The 18,924-nt window shown below is 41.6% G+C and overlaps 1 protein-coding gene across 2 annotated transcripts in view; it reads left to right on the top strand.

The window, feature by feature from the left end:
• The first annotated feature begins 669 nt into the window (after nucleotides 1-669).
• DNAJC7 (DnaJ heat shock protein family (Hsp40) member C7) overlaps nucleotides 670-18,924 on the top strand; it is a 29,992-nt gene continuing 11,737 nt past the window's right edge. The window contains exons 1-5 of one of the 2 annotated variants that reach the window (XM_020972723.2): nucleotides 670-814; nucleotides 14,071-14,159; nucleotides 14,915-15,039; nucleotides 15,208-15,321; nucleotides 15,996-16,070. In XM_020972723.2, coding sequence (XP_020828382.1) covers nucleotides 726-814; nucleotides 14,071-14,159; nucleotides 14,915-15,039; nucleotides 15,208-15,321; nucleotides 15,996-16,070 — 492 coding nt within the window. In that variant the 5' untranslated portion in view covers nucleotides 670-725. Of the gene's footprint in view, nucleotides 815-3,906; nucleotides 4,078-14,070; nucleotides 14,160-14,914; nucleotides 15,040-15,207; nucleotides 15,322-15,995; nucleotides 16,071-18,924 lie in introns of those variants that run through there. The other variant, XM_020972724.2, reaches the window with a different exon arrangement.

Here is an 18,924-nt window from a genome sequence, read left to right as displayed (position 1 = left end):
GGGAGCAGCCGCTGGGATAGGAGTTTACTGTGGGGCAGGGGCGTGGGGGCCTGGGCCTGGCTCCCTCAGCCCGGCGGGTCCCCCATAAAACAAAGGTGGCACCCCCGGGTTAGTGCTGAGGTGGCACTCCGGGCGGCCCACATGAAAGGCTGCCCATAAAACAGGTCGGAGCATCATGAGGGGGAGGCCCCCGCCGCGCCTGGGGATCTTGGGGCGGGGATGAAAGGCGCGGGCCGCGTTCCTCCGGCTTGGCTGGGCAGGGCTCTGAGGGCCACCCCCACCCCCCCAGCACGCCGGCCGGCCGCCCGCCGGACTCCCGGGGCCGCTCCAGTTCCCCTTGTCTCCCGCACTGAGCCCAGGGAGAACGCGAGGGCGTTGCCATGGCGACAGAGCGCTCGGAACCCTGAGACTGAGCCTGGTCTCCAGGATCAGCGCGCGGCCGCGCGGGCGACAGACACGGAGCCCCCCTCCGCACCCCCGCAGCCTCTTCCAAGCTGGCTCCCCCGATGAGCCGGGGCCGCCTCTGGGCCCGGACCCCGGCCCCAGCGCCCAGACGGGGCCCGGCACCGCTCTGGCAGCCAGCACGCCCCCCCGCCGGTCGGCGAGCCCGAGAGAGCCTCTCTGGGCGCAGCCAGGCCGCCGCGGCGGCGCCGCTCGTTGCTCCTGCGCCCGGAAGTGCTCTTTACAGCCCGCCCCCCACCCGGCTCCCTGGCCCTGGCGGTAAGATGGCGGCGGCCGCGGAGTGCGATGTGGTAATGGCGGCGGCGGCGGCCGAACCCGAGCCCGAGCTGCCTGATGACGAGGAAACCAGGAGGTAACGGGGACGCCGGCAGGCCCAGGGGAGGGGCGCGGGAGCGGGCCCCGGCTCCTGGCGGGGGGAAGACCGCCCTCGCCACCCCCCAGCCCGACTGGGCCCTGTCCCCGAGCGCGGCTGGAGCCCCGGGGCGGGGGGGGGGGGACGGACGACACGGGAGTGATGATCAGGACTGCTGTGACTCCTCCTCCAGCAGTCCCCCCGCCGAGACACCCCTCTATCCTGGGTCCCCGGCCCGAGGTCTTAGGAAGGGGAGGAGGGAGCCTCAGCCTGGAGCCCCCGGACCCAGAGAGTCACAGCTGGGCCCCGATGCTTTTGCTGTGTGACCTTGGGCGAGCCCCTTGGCCTCTCTGGGTCTTGGCGTCCTCTTCTGTCAGGCCCCCCCTTCCCCCTCCCCCCACCGGGTACCCCTCCCTTAACCACTTCGGTGATCCTGGGCTTCCTACACATTCCCCCGACCCTAGCCTGCTCTGCGATATTAGATTATACCGTTCCCACCCCTCACCCCCACAGGCCTGGGGTGGGGGACATTGATTGTTGGGGATCCTTTTTGCCCGCCCCTCCACAAGTGTCCTGGGAAAGACCCCTGCTGGAGGGAGCCCAGAAGTCAGCCTGCTTGGGGACCAGTTGGCCCTGTGGGTTAGCTGCAGTAGCCTGAGGTGAGCAAAGAGGACCAGCCCCAGCTGCTGCAGGCGAGTGGGAGGTTTTTCTGAGAAAGCCTGGATTCTTCCCACATTATTTTATGACTGCTCATTTTAACTGCCTTTCCCCTTGTGACTTCCCAGTCATGGCCCCATTTTGGATGCTTCTAGGTTGTGGGGTGGAGATAGAGGATTATGGGACTCAGGTGACTCTGGCTGTGATCCAGTCCCTATCCATAAGCATACCCTCAATGTGGTCAGTTTAATATTTACCCTTTCTTAAATTTTCACTCAGATCAAAGGATGCATTGTCAAAGTTCACACACTGAGATTTTGATGTGATGGGAGACACAGAAGCTCTTGGGAGCAGTTTACTCAGGGTTCAGATATCATAGTTGAAAAAGACCCATAAAGGCTGGCCTCAGATTCTTGGCGTTGATATAAACATTCGTCCCCTAATCAGTTGAGAAATTAGAACAAGTGTAATCCATTCTTCTACTAAGGAACTGCAAAGTGGGAAGCAGTAGTTCTTGTAGCTGTAGGCCTGCTTAGGTGAGCTGTAGGACAACCCAACCTTCCTTGGAAGAGCTTTAAGTTTGTAGATTTAGTGCTGAAAATGAGGTGGGGGTGAAGAGTTCAGCATCTTAGGAGGTTTTTGTATTCATACAAGTTGTACCCCTTCTCTTCCCAGTCACCTGTATCTCCCACTTATTCACATGGGGGGTAGGGGTAGGGACTGGGGACAGCTCTTAAAAATTCCCTTTTGCATGCTGACACAGTTAGCCAGGCTCTTGGCTGTTCAGTTCTAGGTCCAGCGTCAGTTCCACCTGGGAACAAAGTAGGAAACATCCCTTGAGCCGATTTGATGAGGCTGTGTTTGTGTATATGGATGTAATTTGTATGTCCACCAGGGCCAGGCACTCCTTTGGCTCAAGGAAAAAATTATATTTTCATCATTGCCACCTGCCTTTGCTGCTGAACTGTCACTGTCCCAGTAGGGGGCAAAGTTAGAAGAGTTTTCTAGAGCTCTCTGGTTTCTAGGCATCAGTAGCTGTCATGTTTAAAATTGGTAGTAGGTTTCATTTTCTTAGCCGGGTGTCTCCAAGGGAATATGAAACTACTTATTTTGTGCTCTGTCCCTCTGGCAGTGTTCTTTTTCCTGAAGAAACTAAAATTAAAGTTCTTTTAGTCCTAAAGGCCAATATCTGCTACAGAATGGACGGAGATTTGATGCAGAGAGAGATTCTTGGTTCCTCTTGCCTCTAGAAGAGATTCATCCTATTAGGAATCAAGAGCTGATACAAGCTTAAAATTCCAGTGATTCATGTCTCAGATTCATGTTGACTGTTTGAGTGGGCTACCCATGTTGACAACTAGTCTACTTTGAGGGCTCTATGGTAAAGCAGTATAGCTGTTGTTTAATGCCTCCAGGGCCATACAGCAGATTGGCCTCTATATGAGGTATTATAAGGGTAAGTTTGGGCTTTGAGTTGTTCCTTCTCTTCCTTATTTAAAGAATAGATTCTTGTTTACACACATCTGAAAGCAGGTGGTCATTCAAACAGCTTCCTTAACTGTAAAATGATAGGGTTGGACTTATAGGGCCTCTAAAGTCTCTTCCAGTTCCAAATCTGTGAGGCTGTCTGTGATCCTAAGCCAGGGAGAAATGAGGCGAGTTATATCCTTAAGAATCAGGATGCCTGGATTTGGTTCACTAAGCCAGTCACCATACTAGTGACATCATCTTACTTTGAGCAAACAAGGTATTTACCTCCTCAAAAAGCAGGCATGAAAGATTTTCAGTCGCTCCGTAGCAACAAATTGAACTAGAACAATCTATAATATATGTGTCTGTGCGTATATGTGTGAAAATATAATACTCCTGTTCAATTTATTGCTGTATGGTAACTGAAAATTTCTCATGCCTGGTTCAGATAGGATGTTGTATATGACACACACACACCCTCCCCCAGAGTATATGTTTATAAAAACTGTTCCCCACCTCCACTTGTATTTGTCTGTGTAGCAAGAATGGAACTAAAGATAATTAAAAGCTAAAGGCAACATCACTGAGGTTTGTGGGAGGCATAGAGCTAGGAGTCCTGAACCCTGAATGGCAACACCTTTTTTGAACATGCTTACTTTAAAGTTCCAGAATTGCTGAAAATTATTAGATTTAAAAAAATAGAATGCACACTGAAGGTCTACCCCTTCTCCTTCTCCACATCACCTCTGCCATAGACCCATGTAGAGGATAAATCAAGTGATTTCTGATGAATGTTGGGCCAGTTGACTGGCAGTTGCTTAGGTCCATTCCCAACCACCAGCACTCCGATTGGCTTAAAGCCCAACCCTATTGTGTGTTCTGACCAATCAGAAACCAGTTTATTCATAGAAGGCACCGTTTTTTCTTTTTTAAAAAGTAGAGCTGAGTACTGGGCACTTGGGGAGCCAGCTGGTTTTCCTGTTCCTGGACTTTGGTTTGGAGAATAATGGTCAGCTGCCCAGTGGCCCTGTTGCTTGGCGCAGGGTACCTCTGAGCATATTTCTCCTTTGTCCTCCTGATGTTTGCCCCCCCCTCCAGTGCTGAATGATGTGGAAGTTACTTAGAGGTCATTCCAGGTATTCTTTTAAATTATAAGTCTAAACGAAAAGATACAGGTTCAGAGACTATTGACCTGTGTAGTTTTTCCACTGGCCATGTCATTTTCTGGATAATATCCTTTCTACCCTAACTAGGTCAAAATGTTTTGGGTTTTTTTTTCCTAGTTCATACACACCATAGTGGGGTGTCTGGATGGCTTGTGAGAGCAGTGATTCAGTGAAGGGTAATTTGGTTTTGATGATCTGATTCTAACAATTCTGGGAGTTGAAGTTTATTTCCATCAGGATGTGTTGCTCCTGTAACTGGAAGTTTCAGTCGTAACTGTCCCTCCTAATCCTAAGGGAGAGCATAGGGTTAGATCTGTGAGGAAAACATGAGAAAAAGAAGACTAGCTCGAACTTTTGGGTCAGTGGACCTGCTCTGGCAGTCATCAGTTCCAACACGTTCAGTTTCTGTTTCTTTCTTTCGTGTCTTCCTCTTTCTCAGAAAGTGTTGGACTTATTCTGGGTGAGAGTGAGGCATGGAATGCAAGTCAGTCTTTGTGGCCTATTTGGAAAGCCAGTGATTCTTAGGAAAATCACTCTGAAGCAGCATATTTCTGTCTTCAGGTTATCGCTAGAAACGTTTATGAAATTCACAGCAAGTTTTCCCATGAACATCAGGTAGTATCATAGACCTTTGCCCTCCATCCCTCTTGAGCCTGTGGCCTGCCTCACCCACTCAGGATGTGCTCTTCTAAGTAAAAAACGTTAGAATTCTTAGAGTTGATGTAGTATACCTGCATACACAGCAGCAGGGTTTCTTCAGAAAGTGGAGGAAGAAGCCAGTTTGCTTTTATTTAATCAGCTGGGCTGTTACTGTTTCAAGCAACTTGCTGTAGTGCTTGCTCCTCCTTTCCACAAACAGTAGGGAGCGCTGCTGCCCAGTGTGAGCCGTCCCTAGCTCTTGTTTGCAGCGTTGGTTCTTTTTCTTATGAGCCCTACTGCGACTGCTGTCTGAGAAAAACAACAATCACATGATTAATTTTAGTTAGAGGTTGGAGGGTCTTCTTTCTCAGTGACCACTTCCTACTTTCAAACACAAATACACTTTCTTATTTTAAGTGACTGATGTCAAAACACTAGGATAGTTTTCCTTTCCTATTCCTTTCCCCATCTCCCTAATCTAAATAAATAGAATCTTCAATGACTCTTAGTACCTCCAGGCTCACTGGTATGACTCTCCTAGATTTATGAAAGACTAAGAAGTTGTGACATAGGTATGACTTAATAATGGTAAGATGTAAATCATTGACGAACCTTAGAGTAGGGCCTAGATTTCTAGTCTCAGCTCCACCCTCTCATGAGGCACAGAGGCAGTAGAGCCTGGAACAACAACCTCCCTACCAAGCCTGTGGGGACAGAAGACTTGGGCTATGAAGTAAGAAGTTTTACTTTGATATCATCATCTTAAGATCCCATAAATTTTGGAGGGTGTGAGAGTTTTGTTAATCCATAGAAATAACACAGTAAATATGACTGAAAAAAGGAATATTTGAGATTTATAAAATGATACGGCTCTTTGGAAGTGCTGTTTATAAGAATTGGGAGTATATAAAACACCTCTGCCACCATGATTGTCTTCGTTGTCATTATTGTCTTTCTCTTATTTGATCCTGTTCTTATTAAAAGACATTTATTGGTGGAGGAAAGATGCATTTTCTGCACTTCCTTGCTGCTGTTCTAATATTCCCTGAAGGAAGAAAAAAACTCTTAAAACACCATGCTCTCACAACAAAGAACAGCTCTTAGAGCTAATTTTTTTTTCAGCCAAGCTTCCCCCCCCCCCCCCCCCCGCAGCTTCTCAAGTAGCAGTGAGGAAGATATATCAGTGATAAAATGCAAAATGACATCATTCAGGCCTCCACATCTGTTCTAATTGGAACAATTACTAATGATATCAGAAGAGATGAACTTTTTAATAAATTAAAAACCAATGTTTTGCAATAAAGAAAGTGTTGTCTTTTTTCTAAACACCCAAAAGAAAAAGTCAGCATATCATGATTCCAAAAAAGAAACTTAAATTGCCCTATTATTTTTAGGGCATCAGAGTAGAATAAATCTTAAGTTGGAAAAGCACAAATAATGCAGATTTCTTTAGTAGCCTGCAGTGATTATGACTTTGGATTCTGATTGTTCTGTTTATTAGCTTTGTGAAATTGCGCTACACATTGACCTCTCTGAGCCTCAGATTTTCATCTCTAAAATGGAGATTATAATAGTAATCATTTATTAAATGCTTACAGTGTTCCGGGCATTGAGCTAAGTGCTTGGTATGTAAAAAGAGGCAAAAGATAGTCCCTGACCTTAAGGAGCTCACAGTCTAATGGGGGAGACAAAAAGCAAACAAATATGTATAAACAAGCTTTTTCTCTTTTTTTCTGTGTGTGTGTGTGTGTGTGTGTGTACACACGTACATGTATGTACACAAGATAAGTAGGATATGATTAGAAAAGGAAGGGTTATTACTTATCGTACCTACCTCACAGAGTTATTCTGTGGGAAATATTTTGTAAAATATAGATTCAGCTGTTCAGTATTATTTTAAGTACTCAGTATAATTTCAGAGAGAACTCCCCAGCAGTTTCAGGAACACCACCAAATAAAGAATCCTGCATTAATGGTAACTGATTAAAATTGTCAGATGCCAATTTAAGTGGTAATAGATAGGTTTAGTTGACTTGTGGCAAAGAATTGTTTTAAGTATTCTAACCTGGAAGTATTTGGAAGAAAATGAAATATTTTGTAGATGTAACTTAGGGTATATTGTAGTGTAAACCAAGGATTTTTTCATGTTTTTAATATACCTCAGTTGTAAATGTACAAATTGCCTTAGGATATAAACACTAGTTTGATTTCAGCATTTGATGCTGAGTTAGTTTGGGAGTTTGTAAGGGCTTGGGGGAGAGACAAGAAAGGCATTCAGACTTTTCTGACCACCTTCCCCACAATTCAACAGCAGTTGCTCTCTAAATGTGTAATTCTTTAATTAGCTGATGGCTAACCTTGGCGCCAGCCCGCCCCCCCAGTATATGTTCTAGTGCAGATATTCTTTACAGGCAGTTGAAGTTCTAACTACATTTCTACCCAGTGTTAGTGATATTTCCTCATTTTCGAGGATCTGAAGGGAATGATTGGCTAAGCCAGGATAGCAGTGCTTGGGTTGGAATGTTTGTTCCCTTATCTACGTTCAAAGCCTCTTCACAAAGGAATGTGAAAAAATGATGTAAAAACTGGTTATCTAGGCCTCAGAAGCCAAGGTATGGTTGAAGATTCCTTTAGCTTAGCCTACAATAAGCATCATTTACAAAGTCCTCATATTTGGAGGCAGGAAGAAAGGAACATAAAAATGGTGGGATACGTAAATATACAGCAAAAAATAAGCCAGCAATCTAAACTTGTGTATCCTAACTTGAACCTAGCTGAGTTCTCATTATCTTGTTACCTCTAGATGACCAACCATTGCCAAGGAAATAACCTCTTGGCTTTTGGTCCTGAGGGTTGCAGCTTTCCTTGAGATTTTGCACATCAGTGACATTTTGGTTTAGAGAGAGTGATTTCAGCAACCATAGTTAGTGGAGGGAAAACTCCATTTAATAATAATTTTAAAGTCTAAAGTAAAGTAAGATGTATCATGGCCATTGTGTGTGTATTTTCTAAGAGTAAGAAGTATTTGTTCACATTTACAAAGGAAAATAACAATATATATACATTGTGTCTCTCTCTCTCTCTCTCTCTCTCTCTCTCTCTCTCTCTCTCTCTGTCTCTGTCTCTCTCTCTCTCTCTCTCTCTCTCTCTCCCTCTCCCTCTCTCTCCCTTCTCCTCTCTCCCCTCTGCCTCCCTCTCCCCCCTCCCTCTCTCTTCTCCCACTCCCCGTGAGAGTTCTAACAGCCACAAATTAAACATCAGATAAATTGTGGCAGTCACAAAGTAGCTAACAAAACCTGCTTCTAGTGCATATACTGAACCTGAAGACTTGATGCTGATTCCCTTGGCAGCCTTTGTGTAATAGCAATAGGTGAATGATCCCAAAAATAGGAGAGGAATTAGCAGTGTAATTAGAAAATGCTATATTTTAACCACATGAAATAGAATAGCGTGGTCCTAACAAGTTGACTTCCTGGCTGGGTAGATACTTTATATAAAATAGAACACCTCTTCATGTAGTAATTGCATCAGTGGTGTTTGAATGAACTTTCAACAAGTCATCTTTCTAAGCCTCAGCTCCCTCCCCGGTAAAATGAGGGAATTGGACTAGATAATCTCAAAGGTCTCTTCCACTTTTGAATCCCATGATCCTGTAAAATAAAAACACTCAGAGTGAGGCATGGTTTCTTTTAATAACAAAAAACCCAAACCAAAAAAAAAGGTTACATTAATGCTTTTAATCTTCATGCCATAGTTATTTTCCATCTTACCCCCTCCAGATTTAATCCTTCCTTATAACAAAGAAAAACAGTTAAGCAGAAACATTTGATAGAGAAATCACACCAGACATTGTATAAAAAATTCTGCTTTTATAGTCCTGTACCTCTGTCATAGATGAGGAGCTATGCTTCATTATCTTTTCAAGCCGCTGGTTTTTCTTTTAGTTATCTGTTCATTTACATTGTGGTTATTATTTGTTTTTCTCTTGGTTCTGCTAATTTCATTGTATCAGTTCATACAAGGCTTTCCCATATTTCTCTGAATTCCTCATTCATAACAACATTGCATTTTATTCATTATACCGTAAGAAATAAATGATCAGTTTTTTCATCCATTTCCCAGTTGATGAGCATTTACTTTGTTTCCAATTCTTTTTTTATCAAAGAGTGGTTGTAGGAATATTTTCATGTATAGTAGACCTTTATTTCTGTGTTTAACTTCCAGTAGTGGAAATGCTAGGTCAAAGGTATGAGCAGTTTTGTTACATTTCTCTAAAAATTCGCAATTGAAATACAGAACTGTGTGGAGCAGCTAGATGTGCAGTGGATAGAGCACTGGCCCTGGAGTCGGGAGTGCCTGAGTTCAAATACAACTTCAGATACATACTAGCAGTGTGACCCAGGGAAAGTCACTTAACCCTATTGCCTAGTTCCCCCAAAAAAACAAAAAACAAAAATGGAACTGTGAGGCCACTTCAGAGTTCCACCAACAGTTCATCCATCAATGTGCCTTTAAATTCCCTGCTTTGACACCTTTGGCCATCTGTGTGCATGGCTGGAAGTGAAACCTCGGAGTTGTTTTAATTTTTAATTTCTCTTATAGATGGTGATTTGGAGAATATTTTCATGTGGTCATTTGTAGTCCTTTTTAAAAACTGTAAATATCCTTTGCTAACTACTAGGGAATATCTCTTGAGGTTATATATTTGTGTCAAAGCCCTATAGTTTCATTATCAGATTTATAAGGATATTCAATGCAAATATTTTCCCCACTGCATCCTTTCTCTCCTAATTGGGTCTTCATTTATTTTACTCATACAAAAGCTTTTTGTTTTTATTTTACTTATTTTAAATTGTGGAGTATGCTCTTTGTGTGTGTGTGTGTGTGTGTGAATTGGGGTTAAGTGATTTCAAAAGGCTTGTATAAACTGATGCTGAATGAAGTAGGCAGAACCAGGAGAACAGTTTATACAGTTAACACCTTAAAGAAAAACAACCTCTAAAGACTTAAGCACATTGATCAATGCAGTGACCATCAGCAGCTCTAAAGGACTGTTGAGAAAGGGTGCTTGCCCATCTCCTGGCAGAAGAGTAAAGGACTCAGTTTACCGAATTAGTGGCACATATTTTGGGGCACAGCAAGTGTATGGATTTGTGTTGCTTGAGTATGCTTATTTGTCATATAGATTGTTTTTCATTTTTATGTAGGGAGGAGGGTTATTCAGGGTGGAGAAAATAGCTAGCAATGAAGTTGCTAAAAAAGGGTCATTGAAACAGTTTTTTAAAAATTAATTTATTTTGATTTATCAACAATCACTTCCATAAGCTTTTGAGTTTTAAATTTTTCTCCCCCTCCCTTCCCAAGACAGCATGCAATCTGATAAAGGTTCTACATATACATTCCTATTAAACATATTTGCACATCAGTGATGTTGTAAAGTAAGAATTAGAAGCAATAAGAGAAACCACCAGAAAGAGGAAGCAAAACACAAAAAAAGAAGAAAAAATAGCAAAAACTATGCTTCGATCTGCATTCAAATTCCATAGTTCGTTCTTTGGATGTGGATAGCATTTTCCATCATGAGGCCTTTGGAGATGTCTTAGATCCTTGTATTGCTGAGAAGGGTTAAGTCTATCAATATGAGTACCTAACTGATTATGTTATTCCCTTCTTAAGCCAAATCTGATGAGAGTAAGGTTCAAACAATGTTCATCTCCCTCCCTTCTTTCCTTCTGCTGTAATAGGTTTTTGTGCCCTTTTCTTGTAATGTAGTTTACCCTTGTCTGCCTCCTCCTTTCCTTTTCTCTCAGTACATTTTCTTAGTTAGATCAGATTAATCCACTTACTTGGATCCATTTAACCCACTTGATTAGATTTTTTTTTATCATTACATCAAAGTCAACTTATAGCCATCCCCTTTATGTATACCCCTTTAACATGGTGTAATAACAAAACAGTTCTCAAGGGTTACAGTTGTCATCTTTCCTTGTAGGGATGTAAAAGTTTGCCCTTATTAATAAATAACCTGTTGTTTCTTTCTCGGTTACCTTTTTATGTCTCTCTTGAGTCTTGTTATTTGGAGATCAAATTTTCTGTTGAGCTCTGGTCTTTTTATCAGGAAGGTTTGGAAGTCCCCTATTTTGTTGAATATCCATCTCCTTCCCTGAAAGATCATGTTTATTTTCACTGGGTGAAACATCTTTTTAAATGCAGAAGAGAACAGAATGAAGTTCAGGAGGAAGCACAGATGAGGAGGATAGCTTTGAAAGTAACATGTTGAATTTTTACTTATTTTTTTTTAAAAATCAAGCTGTAATAGAGCATTTTCACAGTCTGACATAATCTTTCTGTTCTGTGTAGTATATGAAATGTTTTATTTTGATGTCCTCTAAATTCAGAATAAAAAAAGTTTTTTTTAAATTTTCTAGTCTCTTAAATCATGACTTCAATAGATTTGATCTTTGGGTAGTTCCCAGTGTAGCATCATACAGATCTTGCTGCTGTTACTATGCCGAATTCAGAAGATGTACTCCTTATGATGCCAGGTCAAGCTAAAGCTGAATGTATTTGGTGGGAAAATTAAAAATGAAAGTCAGACTGGGGAACAACATGGAGGCAAAAATAATAATAATCACTTGGTGTAAAAGTACCAAGTGCCTGTTGTTTGGGCAGCTGTTGATCAACAAGGTTTCAGTGAAAACAATTCTTTTTCATAAGGCAGTTGTGTGGGAATGTCTAATTATGGCCCAACTGTTGAGAGTGGGGTTAAAAACATGTTAACTTGTCACAACAGAATTCCTCTTGTTCTTTCTGCTGTGGGCTGACTCCACATTACTCGCTTTGTTCTAGAATGGAATCTACTCACCATTTACTAAAATGACATGCATTTCCCGGGGGAGGTAAGACCAGTTCACTAGATCTTGCATTTTAAAGAGAAAGGACCATATTAACATGGAGCATTCCTGACATATATGTACTCTGCTTGTTTTGTCATGGTAACATTATCGAATTAAAATTTGAATCTTTTGCCTTCTTTATACAAGTTCATTTTTTATGGAAACAGTATCTGGTTCACCCACTCTCAAACCCTGGACAAATTGATGAACTTTTCTGAGCTTCAGTTTTCCTTCTTTGTAAAATGAGGATAGTACTTGTACTGCCTACTTCACAGGGTTGTCGTGAAGATTAAATGAGATGATGGGTGAGAACACTAGGTGTAGAGCTCTAATTGTTTGGCTCAATATGATAAACAGTTTTGTGTTCTAGATTTGATTAATTCTCCACACTACCTCACCCACAGTAGTCTGTATTCTGCTCCTATTACATTAGATATAATGGTATTTTGCAATGTAGAGAGTTTTTACCCTTCTCTAGAAGCTTTTGAGTTTTATCCCCAAAAAGCCCAGCAGTTGCTGTGGGAAGTTCTTAGAAGAGCAGAAAGAGCAGTGTGATCAGCTCTTGAGGCTGCCTCGTTTTGTGTGTGTGTGTGTGCGTGTGTTTGTGTGTGTGTGTGTGTGTGTGTGTGTGTGTGTGTGTGTGTGTGTGTGTGAGAGAGAGAGAGAGAGAGAGAGAGTTGCTTCTTCGTGTTCTGTTCCTGTTGATTGGGTGGTCTTTGGTTTCTCCTAAGAAAGGCACATTCTCGGCCAAATGAATGACAGTCCAGAGCCTCTTCTCCTCTCCCAGTAGTTTCTGTACCTGGTATCTAGGGTGTCTTCTGACAATACACAAATAACTGCTTTGGAATTTGTTCCCTATTATTATTGGTTCTGCTTCTGAAGTCGTTTAACCACCCCTTTTCCCCAAAACCTTGGAATGGTAAGTTACCTCCCAAAGGACAGGCCCTTTTGTGTTCTGTATTTTGTCCCACTTCCTTAATTTGAGTACTGTAGCTCCTTTCTGAAACTGAAATCTTGGCTGTTATAGTCTGTATCCATAGTAGGGACCCTTACTTATTTGGGTATTATGATATTGGGTACAGTATGACCCACTGGAAGAAGATTTATACATGGGACAGTTCAGGCTTTCCTTTTCTATCAATTTTTTCATGTTATGGCCCTTGCCAACAGAGTAAAGATGGGTGGCTTGCCAGTTGATGCTTCCCCCCCCCCCCAAAAAAAAGACCCTTCGGCCACAATTAATTTCTCCCTTTTGGTCTTTGATCTTTCATAGTACTTAGTATTTCTTTTTTTGGGGGGGGCAATTGGGGTTAAGTGACTTGCCCAGAGTCACCAGCTAGTAAGTGTCAAGTGTTTGGTCTGAGGCTGGATTTGAACTCAGGTACTCCTGACTTCAGGGCCAGTGCTCTATCCACTGCGCCACCTAGCTGTCCCCTGTACTTAGTATTTCTGCTTAACATATGCAAGTAAGCATTTACTCTAGTTGTTACAGAAAATTACAAACTAGCATATAAAGTCTACATAGCACACCTGAACCTACCTCCCACCCACCAATAAAAAAAATCTATATTGTAATTAAATAGTTAATTCCAAAGTAAACCCATGGGATTGTGGATATACTCTAGTAGCTCAGGATCCTTTGAAGGGATTGTGGGAACAGCTTAGTATGAAGAGGGATGGTTTGACTGGATAAGGCTTTTGTGTGCTTAATCCACCAATTAAACTATAAGCACCTTAAAGGGCCAGACTGTCTTAGCTTTGCATATGACCCTCCCTTTCCTCTTGCCCAGACACACACATAGTAGATATTTAATAAACTGTTTACTGTTTCCCCAGCTCCATTTGCACTTTTACTGATAAATATACAGCCCAGTTTTATACTGTGTTTGGTCAAAAGGGAATCCTTTAATAGTTTCTTTTTACTACTGACCTTCAACAAAGGAGTGAAATTAAAAGGGGAATTTACTAAAATTCCACAAATATTTCCTTTCTTTTCACACTGGAAAATCAGTAGGCCTAAAGATGAATTGGGGAATCAGCTAATTGATTTTTTAAAAGCATTTTAAAAGAGCAGTTGTGACGCATTGGGAGCAGACAGGCATAAACTCCAATATTCACTTGCTATAAGGGAATTTCTAAATTTGTCTAATCCAAGGGAAGATGATTTTAGGAGAATGCTGAATGCTGAAGCCCTCCAGCATGGGAGGGGGAAGGATTACTTAATTTAGTTTGAAGTAGCTAAATTACAAAAAAGAATGCCCAAGTACATCATAGCCTCTCACTAGAAAGTCCATTAGATCTTGTACCAATTTTTGACTCTGTGTGCCTGGAGTACTATATTATTATATCCTTTCCAGTTCATAAAGTTTAGACACTTGGTATTGTTCTTATTCTGTCTTTTTTTCTCTTTTCTCTTTTTCCATTTCAGGGAAGCAGAATCTTTCAAAGAACAAGGAAATGCATACTATGCCAAGAAAGACTACAATGAAGCTTATAACTATTATACAAAAGCCATAGGTGAGAAAGACTATTTGGTTCCTACATCCCAAAATGGCGGGGGTGGGGAGGGAATTTAACCAAAATAGTGGTAAAAAAAATACCTCTGTAATGTAGCTGTGGCATTTGCCTTGTGCATTGATCATGGTATTTTGTGAGATCTTTGTAGTTGAGAGTCCAGAAGAGATCAGTACCCAGGTTGATGGTTCCTTGATCTTGACAAATGACAGGCCAACTTCACAAGTCACTGTTATTAGGAGGGGAATGGGGCTGGGGATGAAGGGTAGTCTGACAAATGTCAGTTTATTGCTAGCCTTGGAAAATACTTTTTGTGAATATGGTTAACTCCTAGTTATTTGTGTGTAGCCCATTATCAGCAAATTTTCAATCTCTTATTGGCACTTCTTTCTTATTCAGCATGCTGCTGAGATTCCTTCCCTCAGTGCCACCTGATGGTGTACTCAATAAATACAAATTCATTTTAATATTCATTTAAGCTATATATAACTAGGAAAGTAAATCCCTCTCCCCACCCCCCCTTAAAAAAAATTCATGTGCTCATGTAAAGTATCAAGACTTTTTAATTACACACCTTATTTTTTACACTGGTTATGGCATGGTTCTTGGCCATTATCATGGATGGTCGAAAGATTGTATCTGCATTACTGTTTTGGTTTGAGAGGAAGCAAAAAACAGAACTGAGTGGGGGAGCCCTCTGAGCTTCAGAAACAATGACCCGTACTATACTTTGTTTTATATTCCATCCCCCACTTTAGACATGTGCCCTAAAAATGCTAGCTATTACGGTAACCGAGCTGCCACATTGATGATGCTGGGGAGATTCCGGGAAGCATTGGGAGATGCCCAGCAGTCAGTGAGGCTGGATGACTCTTTTGTCCGGGTATGTAATGGGGTCATTTGAGGAAGGCTGGGGTTGCTTGGGTTGAGGGCATTTCGCCTTTGTCTTCTGTTGTTTTATTTGTTTGTTTGTTTGTTTTTTTAACTTCTGCCTGCCTGATCTATATTCTGCCCCTTTTTCTTTTTCTAATTACCTCTCTTCTTCTTCTAGGGTCATCTACGAGAAGGCAAATGTCACCTTTCTCTGGGGAATGCTATGGCTGCTTGTCGCTGCTTCCAAAAAGCTCTAGAACTGGATCACAGAAATACTCAGGCACAACAAGAGGTAGGGTCTAGTTCTGCATCATTCAGAAAAGACAGAGTAGTGCCAAGTAGAAGGAGTCTTAGACTGGGATACCTTGTTTCTATTATTAACTCTGACTAACTATGTGATCTTAGACAAGTCAGTTCATTTTTCTAGTCCTCAAGTTTCCTCATTTGTAAAATGAGGGAGTTGGCCTAGATACTAGACTCCAGTATTCAGTGAAAATAAAATGGTATTGTTTTCTAAAAAAGCAAGAAGATTGATGTAAGGTTCCAAGAAGTTGGAAATTGTGTTCTAAGATGTGACTTAAAATCCAGTTCAGATTAGTGGAGACTCTTAAGTTGCTTCCTACCAGTTTAGATGCTGTTTAATTGAAGAAGATCTAGAAACTTTTAACTCATACTGTTGTACAGCAATACCCATATGCTGTATATTAAAACTTTTGAGCTGGTGCTGAGACTTGATTTTCCCATTCCTGCCATAAATATTTTGAAATAAAGGATGGGGCTTGACCTGTGGTTCTCCTTACAGAGACTCTCTTCTGTACCTTCATGAATATGAAGCTTCAAGGTGTCATGAGTTGCAAAAAGACCATGGCAGTTTGTTTGGGGAGGAAGGAATTTATTTTGGCCTCGTTTTGAGGTTGTTTAATTATATGGCATCATAAAAACTTAGCCTTTCTGATTTTCTTTTAGTTTAAGAATGCCACTGCTGTCCTAGAATATGAGAAAATAGCTGAAATGGATTTTGAGAAACGGGACTATCGGAAGGTAAAATACAAGAATACAAATGTAAGATCTGATCTTGCCCTTTCTCTCGGGGCAGGTGCCATTCATTAGTTCCCAATGATTCATGCTGGTTGAGAGGAATAGTGATGTAGATAATTCAGAAATCATTTTTAGATGGCTTTGGGTAAAGCATATTATTCTTTTTAGTATATTTACTTTCCTAATTACATTTTCTTTAGTTTACTAATTAAAAGAGTTTGTATTATCTGAATGTATTCAGTCTGATGATAGGACGAGGTGTTTTAAAAGCATGAAGCCAGACTAGGCTTTAAAAAGTGCTTCAGATAATCCACATTTGACTAAATAAAAGTTGCTACATAGAAGTTGGGAGGGACTTCTTTTATAACTTAGACATATGACCATTTATTTGGTCTTGGGCCTTATTCACAGAAGCATACTTCTGTCTATTTATGGAGCCCACCATGTATTGGTTCTTGCAATGAAATTAACCAGAGGAGATGACATTAATGCCAGCCCTATTTTCAGTCTTGCCCTTCACTCCTTCTAAGAAGAGTGACTGGTATGGACTAATTATTAATAGGGAATAAGATGTTTCCAAGTTGGAGGAAAGAATGTTACAAAGTGTTTCTCTTAGAGAAATGACTATTCCCCCTCATTCCCCCAAGCCCAAAGAACTATGTTAGAGTTTTTACCATGCCTGAAACATAGAATATAGTTGTTGGTGTTGGCTCCATATGTCATTTAATACCAAAGGCATGTCTTTGGGAAAAAACATCTGGTCTCTGTATGTAGGGTTTAGGCATCAATACACTAAAACCTCTTCTCTGCCTGTTGATTTAAAGAGCTACTGTCCCTCTTTATGATTCATGAGTTATTTGGGAAAGGAGTCAGCCTCTTGTCAGTGCTTTCTGAGATTTGCTCCCTCCTCCAGCAGAGCAGATACAAGAGCTTTGTCTCTGAAGGGGGCTTGCTTGGGTTTTTACTTGTTCTTGCCCACCCTGGAGCCAGAATCCCCTGTTTGTGACATCCCAGCCCTCCCCACTGTGTCTCATGGTGATGTCACAAATGAGGAATTATGATCCTGGCAGGGGGAACAAATGACCTTGAAAGAAACAAAGATCTTCTTTGCCTGCAGCTGTCTCTGGTCATGGGGGGCCGGGAAGAGAAATGCAGAGCCTCTGACTGACACTCCCCAGTCACCACTGTTAGCAGAATTGTTTCCTACCTAAGGTCCTCCAGACTTCTCCTGAAGGTATTAATTAGCATGGCTGCTGACTGAAAATTGAGCATTCTTTTTTCCTTCATTTTGCTACGTTCTTTTCCCAGTTGAGGAAAAAAATGTGACATTATGACTCCTTGTACGACTAAAAATCTGAAACATGAAGTTTGTCCTCAGGATGATAATTTATGACCTTGAATCTTAAAGTGTGTTATTTGTATCTTATTGGTTGATTTTGCTGAGCATAGCCTTGTCCTTAATTATCAACTTCTTCTGAACAGGGAAGACCGAAGTTTATACTGCCTCCCTGTTTTCAGGTTCTTGAACTTAAGCTCTGTATAATATCTGTGGTCCCCATAATTAGATATTTGTAGGGAGCCAGGGTTCTCTGCTCTCATTTTCTTCTGTGACAGTTATCCTTGGGGAGAAAATTATTTTCCAAGTTAAATCTCTTTAAATGCATGCATTCTAGAGCTAAATGCCTCCCAACAGATTAGGAGTGTGTGACTTTGGCCTGGCAAAGATAAAAGTAGAAGAAAATGTTTCTAGTAGGTTTCTAGAAAAAGAATAAAAATATAGCTATATCCCTTTATAATGATGATTCTGGGAAACAAGACTGGTTGCCATGTTATCCAGCCCTAGTTTCTATCCTGAGCTCTAGGCCTGCATCACTGTCTGTTACACTAGATGCCCTATTATTATGTCAAATTCAGCCTGTCCAAGGACACTGAGTTCTTCCCCCCCCCCCAACCTCCCTTTCTTCCTAACTTCCCTATTTTGTTTGGCAGTCCCTTCATCCTTCTAGCCACCCTGCTTTGCAGCCTTAGAGTTATCCTTGACCTTTCACTGTTCCTCGCCCTTTATCTAATCAAGTTGTCAATTTTATCTCCACGTTTCCCATTTCTCTCCTTCCTTTGCTTCACTTAGCCTCTTCCCTGTTTGGGATCTCATCACCTCTCACTTGAACTATTACAGCAGCATTCTAATTGGTCTCCCTACTTCCAGTCTCTCTCTTATCCAATCTATCATTGACACATTTGTCAAAGAGATATTTCTAAAGTACAGGTATCACATGTTGCTGCCTTGCTTAGGAGACTCCAATGACTCCCTCTTGCCTCACAGATCAGATCCAAACTCCTCTATTGGGCTTTTAAAGCCCCATCACAATCTGACTCTAGCCCACTTTTCCAGGCTTATTTCATGTGATTATTCCCTTTCATATCCTCTGTGGGCCACTGACTCACTTATTGTTTCCTGTACATGACATTAATCTCCTGACTCTGTGCCTTTGCAGAGATTGGAAAAGACTCAGCCAACCAGCCAGCAGGTTTTTACTGAGTATTTACTATGTGTCTCTCCCTCTCCCACGTGATTTTGTGTTTATATAACGGTGTATGTATTGTTTCCCCTAGTAGATTACAAGTTCCTTGAGGGCAAGGACTGTTTGATTTTTGTCTTTATATCTTTGTGTCTTTGTATTTTTGTCTTTGTAGAGCCTAGCACAGTCCCTGTCATATACTAGATACTTATAAAATATGAAACTTCATTCAGTTATTCTATGTAGTTGCATTTTGGACATGTGATCTTACACATAGTTTGTCCAAATCCATGTCAAAATGAGCTATAATTTGGTTGGTGTTTATGTGTCCTGAAGTA

The sequence above is a fragment of the Phascolarctos cinereus genome, unplaced genomic scaffold, assembly GCF_003287225.1.
Source record: "Phascolarctos cinereus isolate Bilbo 61053 unplaced genomic scaffold, phaCin_HiC Scaffold_5;HRSCAF=322, whole genome shotgun sequence".
NCBI lineage: Eukaryota > Metazoa > Chordata > Mammalia > Diprotodontia > Phascolarctidae > Phascolarctos > Phascolarctos cinereus.
This window is presented reverse-complemented; position numbering and strand designations above follow the sequence as displayed.